This window comes from Zootoca vivipara, chromosome 11, assembly GCF_965207765.1.
Source record: "Zootoca vivipara chromosome 11, rZooViv2.hap1.1, whole genome shotgun sequence".
NCBI classification, from domain to species: domain Eukaryota; kingdom Metazoa; phylum Chordata; class Lepidosauria; order Squamata; family Lacertidae; genus Zootoca; species Zootoca vivipara.
In genome coordinates, this window is record NC_142594.1 from 11542798 (window position 1) to 11555864 (window position 13067).

At 42.8% G+C, this 13067-nt stretch overlaps 1 protein-coding gene across 1 annotated transcript in view; it reads right to left on the reverse strand.

Annotated features, from left to right (window-relative positions):
* Positions 1–2022: 2022 nt before the first annotated feature.
* Positions 2023–13067, reverse strand: part of CDCP1 (CUB domain containing protein 1) — a 42258-nt gene continuing 31213 nt past the window's right edge. Inside the window, exons 6-9 of the mRNA XM_035129484.3 lie at positions 12408–12794; positions 9916–10281; positions 7658–7745; positions 2023–3287 (exon numbers count right to left, since the gene is read on the reverse strand). Coding sequence (XP_034985375.2) covers positions 2852–3287; positions 7658–7745; positions 9916–10281; positions 12408–12794 — 1277 coding nt within the window. The 3' untranslated portion in view covers positions 2023–2851. The remainder of the gene's footprint in view (positions 3288–7657; positions 7746–9915; positions 10282–12407; positions 12795–13067) is intronic.

The window sequence follows — 13067 nt, forward strand, 5'->3', positions numbered from 1 at the left end:
GGAGGATACGGGTTAACAGTATGCTGTCATTCCTGGTTTTTTTCACCAATGATTCATAGCCAATTACACGCACATCAAGCAGCACCAGAATGATGCCATTTTTGAGCACAATTCCTGCCAATCTGGGGCCACCAGCAAACCCAAAAAGGAGTTAAAAAAAGCCCTTCTATTAAGAACAGTAGTTACTTAAGATGCAGGTAAGCAGCGGTTAACTGTAAACACCATTTTATTTCAGTTTTGAAGAACTCACAAATGTAAAAAAAAGGCCCTTTGCATCAACATGTCCCTTTTCCGTTAAACACAGAAAATGCATTATATATATATATATATATATATATATATATATATATATATATATATATATACACACAGCCTGGAATTTAAAAAATTACAACCTTTTAAGACTGTGGAACAGAAACACGGCGGATTTCAGTCAGGTACAAAGGTGTCACAAATATTTACAATGACAGCATCTTTAAGAGAACACTTCATATGCAGCATTAGAAAAAGAGGACTATACAGTGAATAAGTTACTGAGCGGCATATAGAAATAGTGGCATAAAAACAAGAAACTTGGGGGATAATTACGCAGCTCCAGTCTGATCCTGCAATTCTCATGAAGGTTCTACTGCATATTGTTCTGCATTCACAGATGCTACAAGAGTTCCCCTATTAGTAAAAAATACAACTCTATCTGAGGGGGGGTCATTTTGGAAATAGTCGTACTGCCAGGAAATGAGGTTTTACGCAACTCTAGCAAGACAATGCCCAGTGTCATAACATTATAAAATAGGCCAGACCTTCCAGGACAAATTCGTATGATATATGCATACAAAAGTGATGTGTACAAAGACCCAAGCCTCACCCATTTCACAACCGTGCAATGGCCTCGTGTTCACTGTTGGGCATCTCCCAAGATATTTCACAGACCGCAGAATGAACTGCAAAAAGAAATCCTGGCTACGTAATTTAAGTGACGAGCGCCAATACACAGACTAGAAGCACGATTAATGTGAAAATTAAATGCTAATGATGGAAACTGGAGTTGCTGGCTTCAACTGACACGCATTTAAAAGACCGAGTTAATAGAACTGGGTGGTGCAAATTGACGCATATGGCTGCACAAAATTTGCTGAATGCATTACTTTGAAGGAATCCAGAAAAGTTCTTTGTAAAAGTACAATGCACTGCTCATTTTTGCTAGCTCAAAAGTCACTGCTGGTATTTCACCCGAGTTTCAGAAGCAACTTGAACTTGTTAAGGCAGCTTCTTTGGGGAAGGGTGCCCTAGGAAGCCCCATTGCTCTCGCACAACATCACCAAACAGCCTTCTGGATTTTAACAATTATCCTTTTCCTGCGACTAGTTAAAACTCTGCGTACTATGCACGCTCACTCCCACAAACACACGCTGCCCTTGCTCAAGAACTACTGAGGTAAATGGGAGTTGCGCAAGAGGTCTTGCGCAACAGTCAAACACTTACGTACAAAGATGAAATGTTTCCCCACATTGTATTAACTGCTGAATATTTCTGAGTGAAGCCTGTGTATGGCAATCGTATTCAGTCAAGTGACATAGTGTTGTGTCATTAAAAAAATGCAAACTTTGCCCTTCCATCCTTTCCTAACTTGCATTCTGTTTAATCATCACTCTGCGAGAGTTAATTCACACTGAGCCAGCTGGAAGTCTAGCACAGTGCGCAAAATCATTTATGTTCCACAAAGCGGCTCACCAACCCACAAAATTAGGCATTTGAATACATAGGTTTGCGGCAATTTATGCTAACAAAATCCAGAGTTGTACAGGCCATGAAAATGGCATTGTTGTCTTCCTTATATATTTGAAGGCAAGGACTTAGTCATTGGTTGCATATATGCATATAAATTTGCATATTTTCACGCGTCTTCAGAGCATAAAATTGTTCAAACAGCCATCGAGTTCAAGCCCATAAATAATTTTGAATTTTTTGACACTGAAGTCTATTGTTTTTGCACTATAAGGGTTGCACAGATTAGCAACCTCATTCATGCTGAACTAATCATTTATTTGCACAGGAACCTTGGCAATATTATATCATTTGCATATTTGCTGGTGAAGTGGAAACTGCTATGTTATATGCATTAATAAAAATTAAATATGTTTTATTTAAATAAAAATAAAAAAGAACCTGGATGTCTTAGTTTTAAAAATATCACTGGAGGACAATCACAACAAAATTATAGATGAAAAAAGAAAGAAAATGAAATGTCCTGAACTGTATATATATATACACCATACAACTGATTGAAAAGAGAAGTATAATTCTTTTTCACGAGTAGCACAATAAATTTTGCTGTTCAGTTGTTATAGGCCTTGTCCTTTCAAGGACTAATGTAATCCTCGTCACATCCTAGGAAATGAAACCATGTGAACAATAAAAGTCATATTCCTATGACACGGTTACCATGTGAAAAAATCATCTTCAGACTATGCCATTCTGCACACCCGCATTTTTTGTTCTGTAGTATGGCTGAAATCTTCACAAGAAACACAGGAAGGAATATATTTTTGGCAACGTAGTTCTCCAGCTTCGTTTACGCTCCAATGTGCCATCTCTTCTTGCCTTTTAAAAAACCAGGTCTGCTATTACGACGACTGAAAATACAGCTTCGCTGTCCTTTTCCACGTTCAAAGTTACTTGTATCCCTGCAAAACATGCTACGGAAATACATTGTCCGAGCATGTTCATTCGAAAACCGGAACAGAGCTGCAGCAACCAAAGCATTTTGTTTTCTTCCTTTTTTTTTAAACAGGTAAATTACGGGAAAAATGGGTGCAAGATTTAGTTTCTTATCCGAACCGTCAAATAAACATTAGAGCTCTGAATTTTCCTGTTCGTTTTCCTCAAGCAAGGACTTGCCTACATTTCCATTACCACTTGAAGTCACGTCACCATTGGCTTGGAGTTCTTCTGGTTTGCGATGTGCAAAGGTATAGATCTCACTGTCAGTCAATATCGTGAAAGAGGGCTCCTCCATGCTGGGCACTTTGGATATTTTCCTGATCGGAGGCGGGGAAGGGGCCGTACTGACTGGCCCAGTAAAAGGCTGGTACACACCTATTTCGGCATTTTCCGGTTTCATAGACTCATCCAGCAAGTGGCCATAAACCATGGTGTCATCAATAACTGCATAGATATGAGACTCGTTCTTTTTCCTCTTTTTGAATATGCCCTGCTTTCCGGGCAACTGGGTGTTGACGTTACCATTATACACTCCTACGGCTGGAGCCTGGTTTTCCTGTTTCTTTCTGGTGGAAAAAAGAAATAAAGCAAGAAACGTTAAAAATAACGCTGCTTTTGCATTTACAGCCGTATCTCGGAAGCCGAATGGAATCTGTTCCGGAAGTCCATTCGACTTCTAAAACGTTTGGAAACGTTGGCTCCTGCAGCCAATCAGAAGCCCCATCGGACCTTCGGCTTCCAAAAATAGTTCGCAAACCGGAGCAGTCACTTCCAGGTTTGCGGCGTTCGGTAGCCAAAACGTTTGGGAACCAAGCTGTTTGAAAACCAAGATACAACTGTATTGCACATACACACACTTTCTCTTTAATCATTTTGATCTGCAAAGCTTAGGAAGTATGTGCTAGTTTGACCAGTTATAAAAAAGGGTCATATTTAATTATAAACTTGCATTCTCTGTCCGGCCACCCAAAAAGAGCTAGGTCTACATCTATAGACATTTGCCAGAGTGATCAATTGTTACCTTAGACCTGGCATCCCCAAACTTCGGCCCTCCAGATGTTTTGGACTACAATTCCCATCATCCCTAACCACTGGTCCTGTTAGCTAGGGATCATGGGAGTTGTAGGCCAAAACATCTGGAGGGCCGCAGTTTGGGGGTGCCTGCCTTAGACAAACGCTAGATCCTAACCCCAAATCCTGCTTTTCCAACCTCCACTCCCAGGTAGGCACTTAGATCTAAATATTCCCTGTAATATCCACTTTAGTTTGGCCAATTAGCCCATCCAGTTTGTTTAGAACAGGGGTCCCCAAACTAAGGCCCGGGGGCTGGATGCGGCCCAATCGCCTTCTAAATCCAGCCCGCGGATTGTCTGGGAATCAGCATGTTTTTACATGAGTAGAATGTGTCCTTTTATTTAAAATGCATCTCTGGGTTATTTGTGGGGCATAGGAATTCATTCAAAAAAAACTATAGTCCGGCCCCCCACAAGGTCTGAGGGAGAGTGGACCGGCCCCCTGCTGAAAAAGTTTGCTGACCCCTGGTTTAGAACATCCTTTATTCTGCCTTTCATATGTACATTTTGCAGCCTGCCAGCAGCTTGATAGGCTCAGCAGTTTAGACCACAGCACCATTAGGATAAGATCTATTATTGATTATCAGTGTAAACCTCTAGAATGTATTTTGCATAGCTAAGCCTTTACCCCTATCTTCAGTGCATTTTATTGCTATGGCTAGTGACTGATGCAAATAACGATTCTTCTGATCTGAAGCTTTGTGGAATAAAAACAGCGATAAGGAAACTTAACAGGACGGGAGTTTTACAGCTATTTTAGTGTAACCACAGAGCCTAGGGCTTGCCAATCAGAAGGTCGGCGGTTCGAATCCCCGCGACGGAGTGAGCTCCCGTTGCTCGGTCCCAGCTCCTGCCAACCTAGCAGTTCAAAAGCACGTCAAAGTGCAAGTAGATAAATAGGTACCGCTGCAGCGGGAAGGTAAACGGCATTTCCATGCGCTGCTCTGGTTTCGCCAGAAGCAGCTTAGTCATGCTGGCCACATGACCTGGAAAAACTGTCTGTGGACAAATGTCGGCTCCCTCGGCCAGTAAAGAGAAATGCGTGCCACAACCCCAGAGTCGTTCACGACTGAACTTAACAGTCAGGGGTCCCTTTAACTTCATTTTGTATGTGTCCCAGTTCACATAGTATGGGAAGATATACACATCTCAAAAATAAACGTGACTCAGAACTCTAAGAGTTCATATGGGCTAAAGTCTTCGTGACAGGGGCCCAAGTGCCTCTGAACGGGGGCTAACTACAGACATGAATCACACAGTCACTACTGCTTCAACACGACGTGACTTCCATAAGCAGAAGATAATTGGGAAACTCGGGTCTGTAAACTTCCTGACCGTATTCTGATCGAGACAGTGATGCATAGAGCCAAAGGGGTGGCTGGGGGGGGGCATTTGTTGGTGCTGGTAAAGGAAAACTTTCATGAAGAGAGGTCAAGAAGTCTGTGGTGGAAACCAGCAAGTTCAACCAACGGTCTATATTAAATTGCCTTAAACCAGGCAATGGTGGAAAAAATTACTTTTAGAAGAAATGATTCATAATAAGCAGGCATTCTTGGGAGAGAGAGGTTGGAACAGTTTTGGCAATATCCCTATTTCAAGCACTAAGAAATAAGTCTCAGAGGGAGAACATGTCCTTCAAGGGGACCAATTAGAAGTCAGCCTTGAAAATCACTGCTAGTCACCTCCGGCTACAAAACACCATATGAATGTTAGGCTTATCTGCAGTCCAGCATCCAAACACATCATTTAAATAAGAGCAGGTTAACTGTGCACTGGATTGTGGCCCTTCTGAACTGGATATAACCGATGAGGATGATGATCAATACTTATTAGTCTTTTTTTTCTCACAAAAGCAACTCAAAGTGACTTCTAAAATTAGTGCCCAACTTAAAGGGGGGGGGGAACTGGAAGTACATTTCCAAAATATAAGATAAAAAATAAAGTAAAACCTACATACAGCAACAGTGTTTTGTGTTGTGTAGGCTCCTATGATGTACGTCATGGGCCCCGCCTGCTAGCCTGCTCCCTAAGATATCACTGGTTTGCTCATTTCTATATACAGGGTGCCTACATTCTGCATGTGCAAATGGCTTTAGATACCTATTAGGTCCATAAATTACCATATAGCATATATTCAACACAAAAAAGCGACAATTTGTTGTTGACAAAAGACAGCTGGGCATATAAAGGGCCCCATTACCTTCAGTAGCTTAGGGCCTCATCAGCCTAAATCCGGCCCTGGCCGCAGGACCGTGCAAACTGAGTCTGGCTATCTGGGGAGTCGCTTCGCCACTTTTTGAGGGCTTCCAAGCGGCAGATTGAAGCGCTTGCTTGGTATGTATATATATCGCTTGCTGTTTAGGCTAAAATCTTTAATCTTCTCACTCACTTGTGTTTTGTATTAGTTCTGAATCTCATTTTAAAAGAACCGCCTTGCATTTGGCAAGACACCAGTGGACTTCTGGGGGAGGCCGCCAGGGGTCTGAACTGATTGCTTACAGAGGGCACTATGTTAGGCCAACAGGGGTCCTATTCCTGCCTTAAGGTGTGTAAATAAAGCTCTTGCACCAGTTAACATGCTGCCAGTGTGTGCCAGGACGACAAATTTCCTGCTGTGATTTCTCCCCCATGCCATCGGCACTGCAAGTTCTAACAGTGCAGGTCACACATTAAGTCAGAAGAGATCAAAGCACGTTCAAGGCTCCAGTTTGCAAAGGAATAGTATTCAGGGTTCCCTGGTTCGGAGCCTGCAATACTCCGTTAAAACCTGGATCTCACAGCTGTCCATGGAGGCGCAGGTTAATTCTGTATCCAGGGCAGCTGTTTAGCAGCTCCATCTGGTACGCAGGCTGAGACCCTACCTGCCCGAGGACTGTCTCGCCAGAGTGGTGCATGCTCTAGTTATCTCTCGCTTGGACTACTGCAATGCGCTCTATGTGGGGCTACCTTTGAAGGTGACCCGGAAACTGCAATTAATCCAGAATGCGGCAGCTAGACTGGTGACTGGGAGCAGCCGTGAAGACCACATAACACCGGTCTTGAAAGACCTGCATTGGCTCCCAGTACATTTCCGAGCACAATTCAAAGTGTTGGTGCTGACCTTTAAAGCCCTAAACGGCCTCGGTCCAGTATACCTGAAGGAGCGTCTCCACCTCCATCGCTCTGCCCGGACACTGAGGTCCAGTACCGAGGGCCTTCTGGCGGTTCCCTCATTGCGAGAAGCCAAGTCACAGGGAGCCAGGTAGAGGGCCTTCTCGGTGGTGGCACCCGCCCTGTGGAACGCCCTCCCATCAGATGTCAAAAAGGAAAACAGCTACCAGATTTTTAGAAGACATCTGAAGGCAGCCCTGTTTAGGGAAGCTTTTAATCTTTAAGAAATTAGAGTCTAGGGCTTGCTGATCAGAAGGTTGGCGGTTTGAATCCCTGGAACGGGGTGAGCTCCCGTTGCTCGGTTCCAGCTCCTTCCCACCTAGCAGTTTGAAAGCACACCAAAGTGCAAGTAGATAAATAGGTACCACTCCTGCGGGAAGGTAAACGGCGTTTCCGTGTGCTGCTCTGGTTCGCCAGAAGCAGCTTAGTCATGCTGGCCACATGACCCGGAAGCTGTCTGCGGACAAACGCCGGCTCCCTTGGCCTATAGAGCGAGATGAGCGCCGCAACCCCAGAGTCGGACACGAATGGACCTGATGGTCAGGGGCCCCTTTACCTTAAATAATAATAATAATTATTATTTAATATTATTATTATTTATTATTTATTATTATTATTATTATTATTATTATTATTATTATTATTATCTGTCTCTGGTAAAAAATGGGACATTTTAATCTGCACTGAAAACCTCTGAGAACAAGCAAACTTACTTCTTCCTCTTAGCGCAGAATATGAGGAGCCCAATAGTTGATAGCAGTGCAATTCCGCCAACCACCACGCCAATAATGACTGCCAAACCTGTGAAAAGTTAAAAGTGAGACGTTCAGTGAGATACAGCTGGAGAGGCGGCTCATCTTGTCCTACGTCACAGCTGCTGCATTCACTCGCTTCTGAAACATTTCAGATTTTTATGAGCATGTGCAGATAGACACACAATCCAAAGGAACCAAAGAAGAGAGATAGAAAGGGGGGGGTCTAGAAGGGAAGGGTTTAAGCTGCGGGATTCTCTCCTGTCTAAATTTTCATGCCATGCATTTAACACTTGGGAGAGATTTAGAATCTAAAATCCATATATTGCAATTTATTACGCACATTGGGGGAGGGCGGGAGGAAACAACACAGCAACTTGTAAATCAGGAGAATTTCAACAAACGCAGGACTGTCTGTCCAGCAGTTAACAGCTGGATGGTGGGAAGGGGAAGAGAGAGATAGAAGTGGTGGGAAATCACGAGACGTTACGCAACTGAAAGAGTCATGCACAAGATGTTCTCTCTTTTAAAAAAATGTTCCCACGTATGACATCCCGAATAGAATAGAAAAATGAGTTTAGGTCAAATAATCTCTCAACTGCTATGACTATCTAGCCTTATTTAAAAGTTCAGCTGTGACAGGAAATATGCTCCAGATTTGCTCTTCAGCACCATGAATATTTATATACTAAAAAAGCAAAGAGTTATTCCCTTCTATATGCAATGTTGACAGGTAGTAGCCATGTTTCAACGGGGAGTTTCACTATAAGCACCCCTGAACATTTCTGCCATGAAAATATGAAAAATGTGTGTGTCTTTGTTTGGGTGGATATAAACACAAAGGGGGGAGAGTCATAAATAAGACAGAAATGAGATCGTTTCAACGAAAGAAAAAAATCTCTATGGAAAACCGGGTTCTAAAATATCCTGCTCTCGGGCGCCATCTGGTGTTGCATGTTTATAGCGCATTCCATTCGCTGTTTCTTTACCAATGCAGCGGAGTCCTCTGATAGATCCATCCCATTTTACACAAAGTTAACAAATGAAGCACAGGTAAACTTGCACCGTACACTGCTTTCACTTACTCAATCGTGCCTTTGCGCACGTGAGGGGGGAGGGAAATAAATAAATAAATAAATAAATTGAGAGCAGAGGAAACCCTCCATTTCTCCCTCTCCATTTATTTATTCCTGGAAGAGTCCCACACCCTTTACACCACCTTCCCAAATCCTTGTAAGTAACTCCTCCACACACACCTTGCGGGCTGGCAGGAGAAGTGGTCCAGTGGTCGGGGGGGGGGTGTACAAGCTTGCTTAAAGCAGCTGAAAAGATGCTCAGCATAGAAGTGCGTAAGAGCAGGAAGCCCATGTTGACAGCTAGGAATTACAGTGGTACTTTGGTTCTCAAACGCCTTGGTTCCCAAACGCCAAAAACCCGGAACTGAGTGTTCCGGTTTCCGAACGTTTTTTGGAAGCCGAGTGTCCAATGTGGTTGTCGGCTATTGTTTCCAGGGCGCCTGCACCAATCAGAAGCTGCGCCTTGGTTTTCAAACATTTCAGAAGTCAAACGGAGTTCCGGAACGGATTAAGTTTGGCGCTTTCGTTTTTGCTATTTATTTCAAATTTTTGTTTTTGAGGCTTTTTCGGTTCATTTGTTTTTTTGCGACTGTGTGGAACCCGGTTCAGCTACTGATTGATTGATTGATTGTGTGACTGCGGAAATGGATAAAAGCCCCCCATCCAAACAATGACTATCGTCAGTGCAAGTAAGAAAAAAAAAATTGAATTACATTTTTATCATCTACAATACTGTCTTATTTATTTTATGGTATGGTACATTGATTATTGCTTTCATTTTATGGATCAATGGTCTTGTTAGATAGTAAAATTCATGTTAAATTGCTGTTTTAGGGGTTGTTTTTAAAAGTCTGGAACGGATTAATCCGTTTTGCATTCCTTTCTATGGGAAAGCGTGCCTTGGTTTTGGAACGCTTCGTTTTGGAATGGACTTCCAGAACGGATTAAGTTTGAGAACCAGGGTACCACTGTACTGTCTATAGCCTGGGAAATTAACCCCTGTGCGACTGAAACCAGGTGGAAAGTTCTTCCCCAACTCTGCAGGTTCATGGGAAAAGAACACAGAACTGAAAGATGAACCCTTGGCAGGAAAGAACCTCCCTTTGATTATTGTGAAACAATGCACAACATGTGGTACCTCACCTGCTTTTTTCTGAATGAACTTCACCCTGAATTGCATGCTCAGTTGTTGATTGGTAGCTGGCTTACAGTTAGTGATGTTGACCCAGAAATGATGCTTCAGATCTAGAGTTTTAGGGAGTTTCTGATCTTCGCGGCGCACAGTTTCTTCTGCATTCGGTCTCTGTTCCTGAATATAGATGTTAGCCCGGCTCTGTACACAAGTAACACCCATACGGTCCTTTGGGAACGACAGCTGCGCAACTTGTTTGGCTGGGACGGTGATGTTCCAATACACAGATATGTAAGGCGGCAGACCTTCCAGCCAGTTAGGGGTCTGCAGGTAAACTTCGGTTTTTGGATCTGGAATAACGCTGAATACACACTCTTCTGCGAGGGGACAAAAAAAACAAATGTGCTAAGTCATTGCTGCCTTTTACTTCCCCCGTGCAAAACAAAATAAACCCTTTGTGAAAGAAAGCTTAGCCATCTTGCAAAACAAAATAAACCCTTTGTGAAAGAAAGCTTAGCCATCTCTCAGACACGCAGATCCTGCAATTTAAGCTGTACTGAATTTTTTGTGTGTACATCCCACACCAAGGAATCTGCCTGGTTTAACATCCCACTGCATCACCATAGCTGCCAAGTTTTCCCTTTTCTCACGAGGAAGCCTATTCAGCATAAGGGAATTTCCCTTAAAAAAAGGGGAGAACTTGGCAGCTATGTGCATCACTTCTCATAGAGTCATAAAACTGTAGAGTTGGTCATCTATGTCATACGTGTGGAGGAAAAACTTAAACACGTAGAAGAGTTTCCCGAAAAGTAGACCAGAGGCAATTGTACTTCATCCAGCAGAACTTTACTCCTACTGAAAGCAAATGAGCATAATGGTCACAAATCTAATACATTCAGGAATGGCACAGTCCATAAGAAAAACCAGTTGCAGCAGACTTAACTAACTTCCTATTACTTAACTTATGATAAGACTAAACCTTAGCACTAGGAATACTTTGTACAGAACACCAATCCCTTGAAATACAGTGGTACCTCGGTTTACGACGACGACCCGTTCCGGGGAGCCGGTCGCTCCCCAAGTGCGTCGCTCGCCGAAGGCATGCTTCTGCGCACGCATGAGCTGTGCAGATCGCTTCTGCGCATACACACGCTGTGCAGATCGCTTCTGAGCATCCCCGCGTACGGTACCCGGATGAAAAATACTTCCAGGTCCGCGGCGGTCGCTCTCCGAATTTGTCGTAAACGGAGGCAGTCGCAAACCGGGTTCCACTGTACAGGAATCTCAGCTAAAGCATCCATGACAGATGGCCATCCAACCTCTTCTTAAAAACTTCCAAGGTAGGGGAGTCCACCACCTTCCGAGGGAGACTGTTCTACTGTTGAACAGCTCTTACTGTCCAAACGTTTCCCCCAATGTTTAGTCGGAATCTCCTTTCCTGTAATTCGAAGCAATCGGTTCGAGTCCTACCCTCCAGAGCAGGAGAAAACAAACGTATTCTCCCTTCCATGTTCCCTTCTCCCTGCTTCTCTATTTCAGCCATCCTAGAGTGGCAGCGAAACATGCTGTGGAAGATCTAAGCTCGCCCTGCCACAAAACCTTTTCTGCAAGCAGACATGCTAAACTCTCCTTTGATAAATAAACCCATGGCCCCTTTCCCAGACCCTCTGTCCACCCCGCGCGCCCTGAATTAATTTTTATTAGTTTTCAATTACAAAAATCCAAAGTACACCTCATTATATCCATATCAAATCAGAATACCAAATCAAATATAAATGAATCAAATATCCAATTGTATAATTTTGGTGGCTAGAATTACAGGTTTAATATTTATTATTATTATTTCTGCTTCCAAAGTCTTATTTAATCAATTGTATTCCAATCATAATAATAGTCCCTTATTCAACAGCTGCAATATTTATGACTTCTATTTGTATTAATGCATTCAATAATATATTAGTCCACAAGTGAAGATCTATATCCTTGCTGCTGTGTATAGTAATTATCTGTCTGTATTTTTTCTTCTTTCTTTACCAAATCACACCCCTTTGCTTCATGGCAATCTGATATTATTATTATTATTATTATTATTATTATTATTATTATTATTATTATTTTACAAAATGTATAGGCACAATCATTGCAGACAATGCCTCAAAATCCAAGATGGCAACCTATGCCGAAATCTCAAACTGAAGTGAATTTTGGTGGGGTTAGGGTTAAACATTTTCACAGGGATGACTTTGACCCCACAAAAAGCTCCCTCTCTTGCTCGTGGATCCTTAACCGTATAACCCTTTCAGATGACACCGCCTAGGCTTCCTTGCTATAATCCAAATTTTACTAGATCTCAGATATTACACCTCAAAAAAAAGAATAACCACATTTCAACCGTGGAATATTTAACATCAGTTCTGGAAAGGGCCTTTCACTGGGCTGATACAAGATTTTAACTTTCTTTACTTTTTGATCGCAGAGAAGGACCGAAACAGAATAAACTCACCTTGAATAACTGGCATAAAAAACAACGTGAGGTTCGGTTTCAGAGACTCATTGATCCACCTTCTGCCATAAGTCTTAAGCATTACAGTGATGTTGTCTTTCATCTGAATTTTCTCAATGGCTCCACCAAGGCAGAAGACACCAAGTCGCAATGCCTTTTCTGGGGCGCTGCCATTAATGGAGTAACTATAACCCCCAGTGCATACTTGATTCTGGTTTGGGATATGCTGCTTAAGTTTTGAGGTTGGAGACCTGATTTCTATGATGGTGTCTGCTGGGGCTTGGAGTTTCCACGTAAACGTCTCAAGCAGGATTGGCAGCCAAGTAAGAAACGGCGGTACAACCAGATGGAAGGGTCTCATCTGGCAGGTTTTGGAATTCCAACAGACTGCAATGAGAAAGACACACAGTTATAACCATAGGCTCTGGGCCAGAGAAACAGGCGGGTGGCTACCCATCCCCCTACAGAAGACATATGGGTTATCAAAGAGCTATGCAGAAATTTGATGAAACTGAGAGAGGAGTCAAGGAAAAAGGCCTACTGGTGAGCAAGGAATTTTGCTAAGAGTCTGGTCAACCAAGGGGCTGTTGTAGGCTAGAGCTAGAGGATGGTTTAAGGAATTAGATTTGGTGGACAGAGTGCCTGAAGAACTATGGATGG